The following is an 18,886-nucleotide window of genomic DNA, read 5'->3' as shown; positions in this document are numbered from 1 at the left end:
TGTGTGATAATGAATATATTACCTTCCTGAATATGTGCACACAACGAAAACAGATTCAAAACCAATATACCACTCAGAATGATATAGCTGCATGTCAGTTTAAATGGCTCCTGAGTTTCAATACACCGAGAATCCTATCTGAATTGCTGTTCGAGGGACATGAAAAGGCTGTCCACAAAAGCACGGTTACATTCTCCTGCCAGCTTCCACCCATGGAAATCACTCTACTTCATAAAGCGGTGGTGCTTCAATGACGTGAGGGACCGAGCTGAGATTGATTTGCTGATCTGTTTTGGACGGCTTTCCGTCATTTGCCTTCCATTGCCGAAGTGACGCGGTGTCCTCCTCCTCGCCGGCCACTCTGGAAACAGCTGTGAGATGTGACACATGCGGGTCCCCTCCATGCGCATCTCCGCCCCGAGATGGATTACTTGAAAACAGAACGTGGCGCATTGCGAAAGGCCCTTTGGAGTAGATGCGCGAGTTCCTGAATCGCGTGGAGATCGGCGATCGGGGGGACGAGGGCGCAGTGGCCGACAGATACTTGAGAGGAGAAGCACGGGAAAGTTCGTTGGTCAAGTGAGACCGCATACATTCATGTCAATCAATTGATATTCCTGATTGATTGAAATTAGCCCTGAATAAGCAGTCACGGTATGTCAAATCACAGAATACGAATCAGTTGCTACCACCAAGCTCGTAGAGTCCTTCTTGGGGTTTTAGGGCTTAATGTTTTTTTTTACATCTGTCTATTGTTCCAGAGGTATAGGTATATACTCTATATTTCTGTACTCCTCCTTCCACACGATGTTCCTGAGTCCGACACAACGTGTGTGTTTCCGGTTTCTGAGCAACATTCTCATTCTTGTTAACGCACCCATAACCCTTGAAGGGTTTTAAGCCATACAAGTATAATCATACGGTGGTGAAGACAAGCTCATGGACCATGGAATGAGATGCTGACTCAGCTGCTTCCTTGTAGACAGTCTTTGTATCTGCATACTGTACATTGTGGTGCCATATTACCATTGTAAGGGTGTTACTGTGGTGTAACAGCACTTGTGTGTATAGCTTCCTTCTGAGATATGCAGCCCATGCCATTTATTTATTTAGGTCACTGTTTCCCTCTCTCTTACGAAAGGTTTTGAGCGAGAGAAGAGAAGTTGAGCGGAATGCTGGCACAGCAATGTTGGCATTTGGAATAGAATGAACACCAGTGAAAAGATGGGGGGAAGTAATTGTACTTTACTGAAATACAATGTCAAAGCTGCCGGGTGGCGGAAAGACCCTGCTCACGCTGAAGCTGCTGATGTCCGAAGGGGCACAAGTCAACCAGGAACAGGCACTGAGTCTGGCTGTGTATTGATCCAAATAAATCTACAAAAACATTATATAGCACAATCGCAGAGCTGGAGAACTGTGACGAAACCCCAAGGAAATGCTCTAAGGAGATTCATCGAAGCAACTGGTCACGGATAACGGGAGCTGAGAATGACTGCACCGAGACATATGAGAGCAGTGTGGCATGAGACTCCGAAAAACCTTATTTATAATAATATATGGCATGCTTTCTGAAGAGTTTAGCCCAAGTGCAGTCTAACACAAACCTTGCAGGCATTATAGATATCTGTGCAGGAATGGCCCAAGCCATCCATCTGGTCTGAAATAGTTTAATGAAAAACCAGCTTATTTGAAAGTGAATTTAAATATCAGATGGTCCTGTTAATGCTGTGCACAGGCTGATGCTCTGTTTTATAATGTGTGGCAGAAAGCCTGGATCTCAGTCCATCAATCCATGATTAATCTACTAAGCAACTGGCAGCAAAATAAATTTCCCCCGAATGTGTTTATCAGCTACTTTCGAAAGTTGGGTGCCAACTAGACACTCTTTGTTTTTGTATTAAAACACCTTCATGCCTAAACATTGCATCATTCTGGTCATTAATCTCCTTCTTACATGAGACCTGCTGCAGTCAGCTCTCCGCAGAATAATAAACTGCCGAGTCGAAGAGACGCTAAGAGCAGCAGCTTCTGGTGGAATATGGCCGTAGAGCTTCTCGTGTTGGGGACCGTCCATGTCCCAGCTGTGCACCGTGGCGTTGCCGCTGGTGTCGGCCCGCTTTCCTTCTCATTTGCGCACGGTTTCATATGGGAAGCCGTGCGTCTCTCAGGCCTTGTAGGGCTTTGGCAAGGCTCAAGCCGCACTAGTGGCCACACACTGCGCGCCCATCGGTGAAGGAAAAACACCGGCGATTTCTGTTAAGCAAATCCTGATGGAGCTCTTTTTTTTCTGCTTTATGCGGTATGTTGTAATTATCGTGAAAGCAATGCCATGCTGACCGGTCCGGCCGGGAGTTAATGGAGTGCTTCTAATTTACAGAGTTAAGAAAAAAGCAAAGGCGAGAAATTAAAAATGAATAAAATAGATAAAAGAGTGTCTTTCGGAGAGATTAACTTTTTCCTATTTGAAGTAAAAAAAAAGTTTAAAAATTCATTACAGGAAATGTTAAATAGAATGATAATTTGCTTTTAACTCAGGTTAATTCATAGGGTCTGTTTTGTTTTGGTTGTGCAATTGGATCTAATTTCTCCTTTCATGTTTGCAGACTAATATGCAGTCAATCAAAGTGGAAACAATGAATATTCATTGGCTTTTGATACCATTAATGCTGGTAAGTATGAAAAGGTGATGTGTTCTGACTACCGTTTTGAAATGTTATGTCACTCTGTGTATTTCACTACTTCAGAGATCTCTGGCTTTCATGTACTCTATTGTTATAATGAAACGCCTCAAAAAAAGCAGAATGTACTATTCTAAAAAATATTAATCATTTTCACTGCTGTGCATTAAACCTTAGGGCTCATTAATGGTGAACTGCATTACTTAATGATTGTTTCTATAATGACTGTTCTTTGAAGGACGCAGCGAAATGGAGACGGTTTTATTCTGTGCCTAATCCCTTGACGGGGTAAGGTCTAGCAGCTTTTTTTACATCATCTAAAAGCTTGGAAAGATTCATTCGATGTGGTTCACTAATCCGTTAACCACTAATTAGTTCACTTTGGTAATTAAAAGCTCGGGTGACCCAAAAAGTGGGAGATCTTTCAGCCATTAAGCCGATTCTTGGCGGTACCAGTTCTTATCAGCCGGTGGCGGGGGCCGGCGCATGAAATTCACTTTCAGCTCTTAATGGCTTGCCTTGCTCTTCGTGAAATTCCATCACTGGTTGGAAGTGCTCTGCTTTGCGGCCCGCACATTTGTTTGTCATTGCGCAAAATTGTCTGTCATTGACCGCTGCATAGCCGTGCCAGGTGGACCGGACGACAGGAATTTGTACTTTGCTGTGATTGATTCATGAAATTTTCAAATGTGATATTTCGGTGCGTGATGCACTGAATATGCATCATTGCCTGATTTTGAAAAAGTACAAAAAAAGAAGTCGGCAAGGTAGGCAGCTGCTGGTGCAAAATGAAGCACGGACCCAACACGAACCGTTCTTTTTACAGTATGTTAGGACAGTGCAGTGTGGAATAATGTCCAATTATGAACTAACAGAATGCATCTATTACAGCCGTGTAAAACCTGTAATGTTCAGCATGAGCATGTTGTGTGTTTATTGGCTGTGTGAGCATTATCGGTCCTTAACAAGTCATTTTTTTGGAAGTCATTAAATCCAGAGAGCGATCTCAATCTAGGCTGATGGAACCGGAAAAAAAAAAAAAAGCAAATATTTTCATCCCGTTCAGCTATGGACGGAAACGCGTGGTGGCCTAGTGGTCGTATGTATGACGTCATTTACTTCAATGCTTGGAGTGACATCATATGTACGGCTGCTAAACTGCTACATGGGACATCCGTATACTGATGGACTGACAGAATTGGTGCAGGAAAGGTGGCTATTGTGTCTAGCACTGATTGCTTAAATGACCAGGTAAGAGCTGAGCACGGCACACGAAATGGGCCACAGAACACGGAAGCCAGGACCCAAAACAGCTGGAGATAAGAAGGCTGCTTTTTGAAAAGGCTGCTTTATGAAAAGGACAATCTCTGTGAGATATTTTGGCTGTATAAAGGATTAAAAGCACTGCTAATTAAAGTTTAAAGATAAAACTGCGTATTGGTTCAGTGATTGCATAGTTATTAAGGGTATGACTGAACCACATGGAGTTTGGCTTCCACGTGCAATGTGAATCTTGATTGCCTCTCTGCTATTGTTGAAGGTATGCTATCGGCCTCGGAGAGCTTTGCTCTGGGTTTGAGCTTTGATGAAATGCAGCATACATGTGCTTTATTATTAACACAACCGGATATTGTAATTTAAATCAGCACATGCTGATACGGGTGACAATAGAGCTTGCTTTATAAGTAGTGACATCATCAGGCAGGGAACCACTGCAGATTTTGTCAGAGAAGGAAGGGGCTCAAGCAAATAATTTGAACAAATGTTCACTCAATGTGCTGCAGAGGAAACCTAGTTCATACTTCACTATTTCAAGCAAATTCACAAGGGTAAACAGTTCCCTGAACAGGTAACAGTGCTGTTCTGTGCTTCGATACCGTTTCGAAGCCCCATCACATTACATGCAATTCAGCGTGTTATATGTTACATGTGCTCGGCGCCCCACGTGTGTGTGACCGAGGGTCGTGCTCTTTTCGCAGATGGGAAGTTCTGGTGGAGCATCGGAAAGTGAACCGGAGGCCCCAACTGGCACAGCTCCTAAACCCTTGTTGACTCCAGTGAGCAGAGGAGCCCAAGCAATGAGCGAGCACGAATGCTATGAACAACCAAAACGGCCCCTCGACAGAACAGGTAAAACAATAATTACTTGTTATAATTGGTATTTTCAGCGGGACGCGGCAGGGTCAGGGATGCAATGGACACAAATTGCTGGCCAAAGGGACGTGCAAAGTGTCTGCTGGGAGCCGTGGCCCGGGGGCTGTGCTATACCTGTTGTTCTTGGGGGAAGAGATCAACACGGTGAGACACAGGTCCCTCCTATATTAGCAGGGTTACCGATGACAGCGGACTGGAAAACTCCACATTGCACAACAGGTTGCCATTTGGCCAGATTGCTGGAATTGCGGGAAAGTGTTTCTGACTGGTAGGGGGTGCGGTGGCGCAGTGGGTTGGACCGCAGTCCTGCTGTCCAGTGGGTCTGGGGTTCAAGTCCCGCTTGGGGTACCTTGCGACGGACTGGCGTCCCGTCCTGGGTGTGTCCCCTTCCCCCTCCGGCCTTACGCCCTGTGTTGCCGGGTAGGCTCCGGTTCCCCGTGACCCTGTAAGGGACAAGCGGTTCTGATAATGTGTGTGTGTGTGTGTGTGTGTGTGTGTGTGTGTGTGTGTGTTTCTGACTGTTTGCTGGAGAGCTCCGCAGAGCCTCGCCCGGCTGTCAACTGAACACTTCAGCTTTCTGGCAGAAGTGGGCTCAAGTGGGTCACCTCGCTCTTTCGAGCACAGCGGCTGCCTTTGCAGACAGTGGCCAAAACTGAGCGGCAAATTCCGCCTTGCATTTTTCATCATACCCAGATTTCTTAAAACTCCATTTAAAAGTTAGGTCTGGATTACGGTGTCATAGGGTAAGTACCAGTAATTGGACTCATGGTGACCACTTCATGCTTTTCTTAGAATGAGAGGGGTACGGGATTGGTTTACCATTGCCTTCTTGCACACATTTTTTTTTTTTTCATTGCAATCAGTGAAAGTACATTCACATTCCACACACGCGGAGGTGGATTCAAGCCAATAACCAAAGTCACAACTTGGCACTAGCATTGCCGCTGCACCATTGTATCACTTATTACGTCTTAGACGCTAAAAGAAGGAACAACACGTATCACCGAAATGCGTCGAAGGAGCAGGAAGAAATGCTACACAGACTCCCAAAACGGTACCTAGGTACACAGAACGCCATGTAGCTTGGCGACACAGCCACGCCCCATTAAAGCTGAGCAGCAAGTGACAAATGGGGCCTTGAAACAACATTTAACACACAATATGTGAAAAGAACATTGATGTGTTTTGATTGCTCTCGCGAAGGTCCGCACTGCAATCGGACCTGGGACGGATGGTTCTGCTGGGACGACACTCCAGCCGGAACCTACGCCTATCGGGACTGTGTGGACTTCACAGGTGAGACACCTGGAAACCACAGCGTGCCATCCGCCTGCTCTTTAACAATGAGCTAAAAGACAGACAGACTGCAGATGGAAGGCATGATGACAACAATTTTCTGTGATCACGGGCCACAATAAACCCTTCTGAGAAAGAGAAAAGCCACATGCTATGGATTTTCTAGCAATTCATTGACCGGAATAATGCAAGAAAGCTGGTTTTCATTCCCAGAGCACTCCTCAGAGGACAGAAAACCATTTATTTAGGGACACAAACAATTTATTACTCGATAGGGGAGCGTAGGCAGCCGTGGCTATTCTAAAGCTGGAATTCAATCAAAATACCCGTTTATGCCCCCTGATGGGTTTTAAGCTACGCTAGACTTTTCTTTGTTAGAAAGATAGCAAATGGAAAAGACCGCAAATAAAAAGTGAACCGAACACTACTTACCTGATTGAAAAGTGCGGCAACATTACAAAACGATCCGTGGACCCTGCATTTCAATTAAGGTACATGTCAGTTCAAGTTTCTTACATTTCGTGAACCTGGATAATGGATATGCCTTTTAATTGAAGTGATTGAAATTGCAGGTTCTGTGTACAGTATTTAAAAAGCAGCAAAATTCACAAATTCTCTAACAAAAGCTGGTAGAATTCAGCATTATGACTTTCAAAGGCTCCCCTAGAAAATATAATAAAAATAAGTAGAGATACACACACACACACGTCTGAACCGCTTGTCCCATACGGGGTCGCGGGGAGCCAGAGTCTATCCGGCAACACAGGGCACAAGGCTGGAGGGGGAGGGGACACACCCAGGATGGGACGCCAGTCTATCACAAGGCGCCCCAAGCGGGACTCAAACCCCAAACCACCGGAGTGCAGGACCTGGTCCAACCCACTGTGCCAGTGCGCCACCACGCCCACCCTAGTAGAGATACAGTTTTATAAAAAAAAATAAAAATTCTATCTGTTAAAACTAGGTTTCAAGCTTTTCTGAAAGGCACATTGCAAGAAACCATGTCCCTGTACTGGTTAAGTGGTTACTGACAATGAATGAATTAACGTTGCAAAAAATAAAACAAATTAATTAGAGTGATAAAAAGATTTGTTTATCCAGTTAACTCAGAGGCCAGACTATAGCATTTTCTCTTTTCCATTAAATGGAAAACAGTTTGCAGATGCCTACACAGAATGTCACAAAACCCTGCTTCAGTATGAACACAGATTTTTTTTTTATATCTTAATTTTGAATGTCAGATATAATAATTGACAATTAAATCATGTAAATTACCTTTTCAGATGAGTTAGCTAAAAAGGGCATCAAAGTCCAATGCTAAACAGCAGTCAAAAAGTTATTTAATAGGGGACGTTCTCTTTTTCAGAGAGTATGTTGCTAAAGAATGTTATAGTACTAGTTTGTATTTGAAATTTTTAAAACAAGGCAACACATGTTTCTTGAACACGTTGCGCTTTAATGTTAACAAAGTAAAGGTAATGTTTTTGTTTAATCCCGTGCAGAAGTAAAGCAGTGAATGAACAGAAGCAACAGTTAATAGAACTGAGTGAGATTCTGAAAAATCTGAAACCCTTTTACCCACCTATATAAATGCGGTACTGAAACTATCCATTAATGAGCACCAGGCCCATTGTCTTCCATTATTAAGACTAATTAATGTGTTCAGGTCTGCTTGCCATGATTTTTTTTTTTTTTTTTTTTTTTTTAAGTAATTACAACATTAGTAATTGTGACGTTTCTTTTTACAGAAAAAGTGACAAAATATTGTGATGAATCAGGTAATTGGCTCCAACATCCTGCCATTAATAAAAGCTGGTCCAACTGCATTGCTTTCCCCAAGGACAAATTAAAGGTAACGGAGGAAACATTTTTCTTGTTGATGAATGGATGGCGGACAGGTCTTTAAAATGTCAGCGGAAAGTCAAGTATTTCTTTTCAGGCTTTAGTTCCTCGAGGAGATTAATGAATGAACACGTAACATGGCTGAGCTGTGCAATGACAGATATGAGGCTGTAATGCTTTGGCCATAGCGCTGCTCTAATCACAATGTAATTACACTACAACAATGATCACTCTCGTCAACAGACATCTTCTCTGGTGGATTTACTGTATTTCCTCTATATGTATTTTGATGTTTTCTGGCTTTTCACGCAGAGAGTGATGACTCACGACTCCCCCAACAGACACATGGGGCCTACTATTGAAACACATGGCCCACCAAGCGGGGACATGGGACCCACCCTTGAAACACTAATCAGTCCTGCTGTCACGCAGAAGGCGGAGGAGAGGAAGGTGATTATTGACAGGCAGTACAAGTGCTTTGAAAAAATGAACAGGGACCTGCCGTACAACAAATCAGGTAACGCAGCTCCTTTTTTCCTCACTGGCTGAGGAAAGTCGTTTTTTTTCCCCCCGTTTCCCTCAACATTTTGCTCAGCACTTAAAATGAACCCAGTCAGCAATAACAATATTACTTATGCAAACATTATAACGATTATGCTGTGTGAACGTATATATTTGGATTGCGGCAAGGAAAGTAGGAAGGCTCCACCATTAATGTGGAGATGACAGTACGGTTTTGATGCGTGCCACATTTAGATGCCAGCTGGAACTGTAATTGAAAGAGTGCTGTGAAGAATGCTGCCAGCGTGACTGCCGCGTACAGTCGCATTGATTTTTACTCACTCAGGTCCGTACTGTAATCGAACCTGGGATGGGTGGCTGTGCTGGGATGACACTCCAGCAGGGACGTACACGTCACAGAATTGTCCCAATTACTTTCCCGATTTCGACTCCACAGGTGAGCATGGAGGAAAAACAATATTTTCATGTTTTTTTTTTTTTTTTTTCCTTTTTCAAATTGTATTTTTATTTGTCAATACTTACTTTTATGTGTGTATGTAGTTTTGATGGGATGTTAACATTTATTTTTTTTTTTATTTATTTATTTATTTATTGGCTTCTCTAGAGAAAGTCACAAAATATTGCGACGAGACAGGAAACTGGTTCCGACATCCAGAGAACAACAGGACATGGTCCAACTACACACTTTGTGTCATCTATACAAAAGAGAAGTTAAAGGTAAAGCATTCTGAAATAGTTAGTGTGCTCATGTCACCCTTAATTTTTTCTATATGCATCTGTCATGTCCTCAGTATATTTAAGGACATTTTGTCTAGGATATATATTATTTTGTCCGATAATGCAAATGTATGTGATACATAATTCTTAATTATATTGGCAATTCCATTCTTTATAAGATGAATGTACGTTTTATAAGAATGAAAATGATCCAATACACAGAGTTTCTGTGCCATAACTCAATGAATGCTCAAAGGATTTGAGTTCTGGAACACAAAACACTTTCAGGTTCTGAGAGCTAGATTAAAAGTATATTAAAGGAGGTCAAGTCTCAAAACACGAGATGCATTTTTGGAAAACAGCCTTCTTAAACATTTTTTCGAAACATGATGTTTCAGAACATCCAATAGATTTCCTAATGCAAAAGAAATATAAATTGCCAAAAAATGTGCCTCTTAAAAGTTCCTCGAAGTCTGTCGACGAGAGTGTAGGACAAGCATTTCAAGTAGCAAAATAGCAAAATTGAACGTCGCATAGACAGACTAATAATGAACAATTTTTAATTCAGAATTTAAAAAGGTAAACACACAATATGAGAGTCTTTTAGTTAATAATTGCTAATAACATGTACTAATCCTGCTGGTAGTATCTTGATTTTCATATGTAGTTAAACAAGTATAAATCCTAAATGCAATTAATAATAAAACAGCAAGAACATATTCCTTACTACTTTGTTTATTTCTACTGTTTATTGCTATAATGCAACAGTATAAATATAAACATAAATGCACCATTCTTTTCACTGCTTTTAATGTTATCAATAAAATGGATAAATAATGATTATTGTTTCAAGGGAAATACTGGGCTCTCAAAATCCTTTGGTTGATAAATGATGATTCCACGGAACCTCGCAAATATATGATGCAAGTCAATTGCCTAAATGATGTGATTTGTGTTTATTTCTCACAGATGGCGTACATTCTGTACTATATGGCCATCGCCGGTCATGCATTATCCATTGCATCACTTCTGGTTTCCTTGGCGATATTCTTTTACTTCAGGTAAATATTATTGCTTCTCAGCTGAACATGTTTTTTAGAAGGCTGTCACTGTATTTGACTAAGAGTTTTTTAAAAATATATGAAGAGAGAAAAAGTGCCTGCGTTTGAGAAATCAGCCAGCCTCCTGCCAGCGTGTGCTCGGAGGGGGTTTATGAAGCACTTCAGTGACTTCAGAGGGAAAGCCAGTTGTTTTAATCCTTTTCAAATAGGCTTCCCTCCGGTGACTCTTAAATTTATTGAATACTTCGTCGTGCCGTAAATTACGTTTAACTTAAATCTTAACGCTACCAGGAAAACAGCTATTGGAGTGTATTTGAATGAACGGTGCCATTGTTCTCAGTTTGCTGGGAAATCAGGATCATTTTAAAATGTTTTTCTTCATTATGTTTTATAGGGTGTCCATGTTTTTTTTTTTGTTTTCTTCCCCCCCAAATTATTCATTTGGAGGTGTGCTTTGAAAATGAGGTTCACTGTGCACATACAGCTGAACATGTGGACTTCTGGAAGTTGAGTAGTCAGGGTGGGGCAGAATTTTATGGTTAATCATGACAGTATTCACATCACACTAATATGTTCCAGATCGCATTACTTTTGCTTAGCCAGAACTTGTTTCTTTTATCCTAAGCAACTTAAAGTTTCAGTTTTAGTACCTTAACCAGCTGGATACTTTACTGGAGCAATTCTGAGTGACCAATTGCTGAAAGCGCTTGAGCCAGAAACCTTGAGGCTACAAGTCTGCATTGTTACTGACTACACTGTGTGGTGCCTGCTTATGCCGATTCTCGATTTACAATAGAAGTTAACTCATCCATCTTCGTTAATTGCTCTTCTCGGTCAGGGCAGTTTGGACTCTACCCGAGAATCACTGAGTACAAGGCCGAGTGGAGTCCACCACGGATGGGACATCGATCCATCGCAGGGTAGCCACACGCACACACGCTATGGGCGATTCAGCATCACCAGTTCACCTGAACTGCGTGTCTTTGGACTGTCGGAGGAAACCCACACAGACACCGGGAGAACATGTAAAGTCCCTACAAACGGAGCTGGATTTGAGCCAATGCCCAAACAGCTCGGGCACTGTGAGGTGGCAGCGCTTCTCACTACGCCATCGTGCCACCCATAAAAAGAATCCTTGCTTATTTTTCATAAAGTCACATGTTCTTGTGATTAAATCAATTCTAAAGCCAAAAGTTGTTCTCAGCTTTTATTTTCCCAATTCTGTTGTTCAAACCATTCAGCACATGAGAGATAATAAATACCTGTCCATTGTAACAACAGACAAATTTGAATTCAGTATCATTTCCTTGAGTATGACGTTTAAATCATTGGAAAGGTTAAGTCTTACGGTTCGGTTAAATGCAATATTTCATCAAATCTGATGCATACATGTATGCTCCATACTGTAAATTCAACGTATTCTGGAAAATGACATTAGCATTTATATTTACTTGTGCCCTGTCCAGGGTGTACCGTGCCTAGCCTAGCACCGTGGCCTTGCTTCATGATTTGTAGTTATCGGTAGTGAGTTGGAGTAAATCCCATATTAATATGTTTTTATTTTAAGGACGGCCTCCTGACATAGTTTTTTTAGCTCAGGACACAGAAAACAATATACTAAGGGTACGCTCACTAAAGTTTAACATATTTGAACAGTGCATATTTTATAATCTTGCCGTGATATTTATAGTCTGACCCCTTTAAATGTCAAGGTCTTAATGTTGCCTTATTGGTTCCAGATGCAAAGTTTACTGGGATATTTCATGGTGTTGAGCAGCTGTATCCTCTTATTTATGGCACCCCGCTACACAGCCAGAAACATCAGCTAGATGTTCTCCATGACTTAACCCAAACTTCCTGGCCATATGTTTACCTGACTTGGAATATGCTTGTTTTGAGCGTGTATGCTGCTGCTGACGTTCACTGGTTGTTTGGAAATTCAGAGTAAAGCTTTCCTCTGCAGTCATTTGAAAGGCTTTGAAAGGTCTAGCAGCTCAGAGCCTGACATCAGTGAGTCTTCTTCCCCTTAGCATGCTGGAGACGCCTAAGCTCTGCAATTCAAGCGCCTAATTTACACACAGCCTCATCCCAGGTATTGTTCCAGAACCTATTTAAGAAGGAGGTTCAGAGCTCACCCGATAAGGTTGTCCATCAAACTAACAATACGCAGTGTGTTGAAGGACAATACATGATGATGACCACGCTTTTGCTTTCTGTGCCAGCTACACGCCACAACTTTCTGTTTCGGCGTTTTTAATTAAACAGAGATGCGCCCTTTCCAAATCTATTCAGAGTGCTTGACTACAAAGAACCTAATTCCTAATTTGACGTATTAATAGTATTAATCTTTTCTAAGCAGGCTTGGCTAACTGTACAAAAATATTTCTTCAGCTAAGTGTCTGTAACACGGTCTCCATTGGTGCAGGATTCAAACTCCACTAAATGAGTGCAAAAATGACCAGCACTCTAAGTGCATTGCTTGGGTCAAGCTTAAAATTCGCAGAAAGCCTCATGTAGAAAGTTTTTAAATTAGTTCTGTGCACTTTGCCTCTTTTGCCATTTACGATGTTAGGTTGGACCCATAGGTTTCTCTTCTGGACCTGCTGCAATTCTCTCTGAGGACAACTTCATGGCTCCAAGACACTTTTGTAAATCAGTTCACATTCTTTATTATTAAAGACAGACAGCATCTGACAATTCTATTACTTAAGGACATTCCAGTGTTTTTAATATTTTTTTTTCATTTATTGTAAAGTGTACCGAGGACTGAAGCTAAACCTATTGCTTCAGCAGATCATTTTTTTATGCTCTCAGGGAAATAATAATAATTTTACCTTTGGCTGCCCAGATTTGTCAATGTAATCTACTCAAGTAAGGGAATAAAAAGTAGAAGGGCGATCCTATTTGTAATATAGAAATCTTAACTTTGAAGAGAACATTACAGGACTGTGAAGGTCCATTCTTTTTAAATTTCCCTCATGAACCGTGTCCGTCCAAATGCAGCTTTGCCAACCACCACTTAAGCAGAGAACATAACCCTTGCGGTTGGAAAGGCACCACTCATCACTAAGGTACAATTTGGCTCATAGGTAATGTTCCGAAAAACAAATATTGAATTTTTTTTTTTTTTTTTTTTTTTGCTTTTGTTTCCAGGAGCCTGAGTTGCCAAAGGATTACCCTGCACAAGAATTTGTTTTGCTCATATGTGCTGAACTCAGCATTTACCATTTTGAACCTCATCACAGTGGTGAACAATCCCGAGCTGGTGGAAGAAAACCCAGTGAGTGATTTTGCAGTGCCAAACTCTCTTTTAAATTACATTTCTGAATTCTGAAAATTTTATGGTACACTGATATTGTTATTTATTACTATTTTAAAGTTGTTTTGAGCATTTATAAGCATATCAACTCTTAAAAAGTTAATTCATTTAAAAAAATTTAAAAATATCACCACTTGTTTGTTACTTTATATTATCAACTTTGCACAAATATGGTTTTATATTTTAAGATGATGATGATGATGATGATGATGATTATGCAGAGCCAGCAATAGGAAGTTCAGGGTGTAAGGAGACATACAAATTAATGATACACACTTACACACACTAAGGCCAATCTAGGGTCTGTAGTTCCTCCGAACAGCTTGTTCTCAGACTGTAGCAGAGAAATATTTCAACAACGCACAGAACAACGGTCGAAAGTGTGACTCCAGCACAGAGGACTATATATAAAAGCTGCTACAATGCCTAGGGTGGATGTGTGTTTGCAAACCCACATCAAATATTATGCATAAAATAAAGCTTGTCCTCATAAAGCTATACATACATCTCATGTGCCTGCGCCAGACTGATCTCCCAAATACTGTGGTCATAGGTTCATCTGGAAGAAGTCAAAAATGCAACCACTGCATCTTTGTCTTAGAACATTAGATGAGAATTCTTTTGATCCTGAGGTCTAACACTGTACATACGGTGTAAATCTGTCTCCTTGGAATGTTGCTTTATCAAGGTCCAGACTCATGTTTAACTGTTTTGTTTTCCTTTGTTACCCCCCCCCCTTGTGCTATTTTCTTTCCTGGAAAATTATTCTGATCCTTTGGAGCAATTTAAAATTAGAAGTTTTTTGGTGAAAGGAGAGTTATAAAGATTCTCCAGCTTGAATAAAGCAAAATATTTCTCTGGATCACAGATCACTCAGATATGATTTAAAGAAAATATGAAGCTCTGGTCATTAATTTTAACTCTCAGATGTGATCAGAGTTTCAAAAAAAGTTTTTCTGCCTAAAGCAGAAAAAAAACTTTTGGGAGTAGCTTTTATAACCAATTAATGTAACTCATTGAGAAAAGCGCATACCCTTACATGAGCTGTGTCCAAGTGGGAATGAGAAGCAGTCCCTGTAAAAATGAATGAAATGAAAATGAATCATATGTGACATCTGCATTTTTTATCAGGGCGACTGGAAGTGTGAGGTGAATCTTTGTTTTCATCCACTTCTGTGTTGAAATGCAATCTCGGAAAGCATCCTTTGGTCTCAACAGAGTCTTAATTTAAGTTCTTTATATTCATCCATTTATTCTCAATAACTCTTAGTGTAGAGAAGCATTTGGTTGGTCAAAGGTCTTTTAGAGATGATAAAGGTGATAATGCAGAAACAGAAGCTTTTTTGTAAGGAATGAAAGAGCAAAGTGTCACAAGCTACATATTATTTCATTATTTTTGTGTGCTTTATCAGTTGTTCGCAAAAATGTTTTTAGTAGGTTTTACATCTTATCTTCTTATTTATTTTGAGGTGTCTTATGAGGTTTTGTAAGTGATGACTACTATATTTAATGTGCTCTCAGCCAACCGCATTTTCCCTGCTGAACCTTTTATTTTGCTTCCAAAAATTGGTATCATTCAAAGTTTCATAAGAACTCAGTTATCTTGTAATAGCAAAGCTGGCTATACTTTATGTCACATTTCTTCAAGTGAGCTTTGTTTTGTATATCACTTTTACCTGGACTTCAAAACAATCCTTTACATTGGATCAACACAATGAATTAAGCTTGTTTATAGCATGACAGATGGCAATAATCAAGTACTGTTAGTACAAATATGACAATACAGTTATGGAAACAAAAGATTCTGAGCCTTGTGAAATTATCTGGATTTCTGCATGAATTGTTTCTGAAATGTGACATTTATCCAAATCATAATAAGAAAAATAGACAGTCATATTTAGCAAACAACACACATTTATATTGCCACATCATTATTAAACAAATGAAATAAATAATCAAGGTGACTGAGGGAACCCATATATTTAGCAACCAGTGTGGCCTTATTTATTGGCAATAACCTCAGCCAAGGGTGTTTTGGTAGAAGGTAGGAGGTATTTTGACTGATCCTTCTATATCGAACTGTTTCACTTCTTGAATATTTTTGGGATATCTTGCTTGATCAGATCAGGCCACCACATTTCAGTAGGATTGAGGACAAAGCTCTGACTTGGCCATTCTGAAATAAGGAATTTCTTCAGTCTGAGCCACTCTGTTGATTTACTCCTGAGTTTTGGAACATTGTCATGTTGCAGAACCGAACTTTTTTGAGTTTTAGATCGCAGACAGACACCTTGACATTCCTCTCTAGAATTTCTTGATACAACTTGGAATTCATTGGTCTCTCAGAGATTGCAAGCCATTGAGGGCCAGAGACAGCCAAGCAGCCTAGTACCATTACACTCCTTCAACGATCCTTCACAGCTAGGGTGAGGTTTTTAGTGTAGGTATGTAGTGTTTTGTTTACTCCAGACATCAAGCTGTGCACATCTACAAAAATAAAATTAATTAATTAATTAATTTTCTCTCATCTGTCCACGGAATATTTTTCTAGTAGGGCTGTAAAACATCCAGGTGGTCTTTAGCAGTCTTCAGATGAGCAGCAATATATTTATTTTTGGAGAGCAGGAATTTCTTCCGAGGGTGGTGTGGTGACGCAGCGGGTTTGGCTGGGGCCTGTTTTCTGGTGGGTCTGGGGTTCGAGCCCTGGTTGGGATGCTTTGCGGTGGACTGGCATCCCGTCCTGGGTGTGTCTCCTCCCCTTCCAGCCTTGCGCCCTGGGTTAGCCTCCGGTTTGCTGCAACCCCCCCCCCACTTGGGACAAGCAGTTGTACATGTTGTGTGTGTGTAGTTTCCTCTGTGGTGACCTCCCATGGACACCCCTCTTATTCAGAGTTTTTCTTATGATAGAATCAGGAATATAGACTTTATGAAGTGCAAGAGATGCTTGCACCCTAGGGTTCTTTGTCACTTGTTTGGGGATTGTACAGTGTGTCCTTCCACTGATCTTTTGTAGGACACCCACTCCTTAGAACGTAAGCAACGGTGCGGAAATTCTTCCATTTCTAACTGACTATGAACTGATGGAGGCTGAAGTCTTTAGAAATCTTTTTGTAACCCTTTCCAGTCTTATTGGCTTCAATAGCTTTTCTTCGGAGATGCTCTGAAATCTCTTTGGATTGGCTCATAATTGTGAGCCAAATACTGTTGTGAAGAGTGGGTTAACAAAAATTGTGCTTTTTAATGGTAGGGCAGGCCAAACCTATTCCTGAATCGACTGAAATACCTGACCCACTCATTGAAATAGCTGCCTCCACTTACGCACTCTTCCGCATGTCCCAGAGTTTCGCATACTTTTTCCATCAATGGCCTTGGTTGTTTAAATTATTTTTTCAATAAAGATATGGAAATATTAAATATTGTGTGTGTTGTTTGTTAAATAAAACCCTTTATTTTTAATATGAGTTATATGAAGATCAGATCTTCAGAGCAATTCATGCAGAAATCCGGATAACCCCAAGCGGTTCGCAAACTTTACTCACAGCTACATGAAAGGTCACTGTGGAAAGCAGGTATGGCTAAATAAATAAGAATCAGCTAAGTCTGGACTTATAAGTTTCGCTGATTATAATTTAGCCACTCTGTGTCAGCGTATGCAAAGGTTCTCCAACTTCTCAGCAACCAGCAGCATTCTCACTAGGAGAGAAATCTAAACTAATAAAGTTGTAGAAACAATTGATTGGATAAAGTCCTTAGTTGCTGAGGCCGGACAAAAACCTGCATATACATCGAGTGCACGTAAGATACGGGAGCTTTGAGGTAACACTCGTGTCTTTTTTACTACCAGTTCATGCAAGAGGAGAAAACTTTACAAATCAACACAAAATTATGGCATTAAGGCATTTCATTTGGGAAAGCAAAAATCCTTGCATCAAAAGGATTTTTCCCTCCGATTAGGCTTTCAGCTTAATTTAATGCTTAACTGTAAGAACAGTGCTGCAAAAGTACATCATACAGTATCAATGAAGAGGTTGTGTGCATTGTTGTTAAGCTTTTTGCGCGGAGTGTGTGTGTACCTCCCCTCGGGACATTCAGTCTCAGAAAAGACAGGTGTGTTCCATTGTGATTCAGCCCGTACACAAAGAGCGTTGTTCACATGACAAATAAATAAGGAGCGCATTTAACTGTATTTTATATCATTTTGCTTTCTTTAATACTATTGCTTGAATTCTTTTAATTACATTCTGTTGAAACTTTAATTTTGCATGTATTTCATTTTTTCTCTTTTGAGCTGTGTGTCTTTAGAGACAAAGCATCTGCTAAATGGATAAATGTAAATGAGAATAATTAATATACAGCTTTAATTCATTGTTTAAAACTACTTTGAATACGGCGATGGAGTGAGGACTGAATAAAGTTAGTCTTAGAAAGTTGTTTTTACTCTAAGACCCCAGAAGGCCCCTTGGTTTTTCCGTCATTCTCCGCGATCATTTAAAAAGCAAAGTTCGGCCTCCTGAGCGGTGCGTCTTAACCTGCCTGTAATGAGGATGTGCAGATTTTCCAGTGCGGAGCTCTGGCTCGGAGGTGCATTCAGGAGCGCAGCATGGCGCCGATGCGCACGCCACTCGGGGCCGAGAGCCGGACACACAGGGGCCATTGTCACCACAGGAACAAAACGGGGGCCAGCGTGAAGGGATCACGTAGAGTTGTCGCACAGCACGCAGGGGCTCTGACCGCAGCTGGCCCTGCTACGGGGGCTCGGCCCTTCGAAACCCGACCACAACCACCAGATGGACAACAACCATCAAGACGCACGATGCGCAACAGCCGGACCATGGATTGAGCAAAGCAATTTTACAGCTTTAGGCTCATCTGAACAGATTTCTCAGCATCGCAGCATCCAGCATCACTATGACTTAACAGTAATGGGCACAATATACAGTAGGAGGGCTTAATGTCGATTTTGCAAAAACCGCTAGATACAAAACCGGCCTGAAGCGAAAGGGCTTGCTGAAGAGAAATATGGGAAAATTCGAGCACAATTAAGCTGATTTCTGTTTTACAGCTCTAATTTGTGCTCTTTACTTGAAGCTATAAAGCGGTGGCCTGCTCTTCCTCCGTGTGGAGTCCACAGCAACCCAAAACAAGCATAATAATTCAACAGTCTTTAAACACTGGAGCTGCATCTTATATTAAAAATCAGTGTATTTTGAAGGTAGAGGCATCTATGTACCGACTGAAGCTATTAAAAAAAAATCATGTTTTAACGTGATGTTGATTTCTTTTTTTTTCCTTTT

At 40.9% G+C, this 18,886-nt stretch overlaps 1 protein-coding gene across 2 annotated transcripts in view; it reads left to right on the top strand.

Moving 5' to 3' along the window:
* Positions 1–18,886, top strand: part of calcr (calcitonin receptor) — a 40,361-nt gene that overhangs the window by 14,865 nt on the left and 6,610 nt on the right. For both annotated transcript variants that reach the window (XM_029248341.1, XM_018731840.2), the window contains 9 exons: positions 2,607–2,672; positions 4,661–4,811; positions 6,039–6,131; positions 7,880–7,983; positions 8,286–8,490; positions 8,821–8,931; positions 9,100–9,212; positions 10,182–10,273; positions 13,427–13,553. In XM_029248341.1, coding sequence (XP_029104174.1) covers positions 2,613–2,672; positions 4,661–4,811; positions 6,039–6,131; positions 7,880–7,983; positions 8,286–8,490; positions 8,821–8,931; positions 9,100–9,212; positions 10,182–10,273; positions 13,427–13,553 — 1,056 coding nt within the window. In that variant the 5' untranslated portion in view covers positions 2,607–2,612. The remainder of the gene's footprint in view (positions 1–2,606; positions 2,673–4,660; positions 4,812–6,038; positions 6,132–7,879; positions 7,984–8,285; positions 8,491–8,820; positions 8,932–9,099; positions 9,213–10,181; positions 10,274–13,426; positions 13,554–18,886) is intronic.

The sequence above is a fragment of the Scleropages formosus genome, chromosome 23 (assembly GCF_900964775.1).
Source record: "Scleropages formosus chromosome 23, fSclFor1.1, whole genome shotgun sequence".
NCBI classification, from domain to species: Eukaryota; Metazoa; Chordata; class Actinopteri; order Osteoglossiformes; family Osteoglossidae; genus Scleropages; species Scleropages formosus.
Note: the sequence above shows the minus strand (reverse complement) of the source record. Positions and strands in the feature narration are given on the sequence as shown.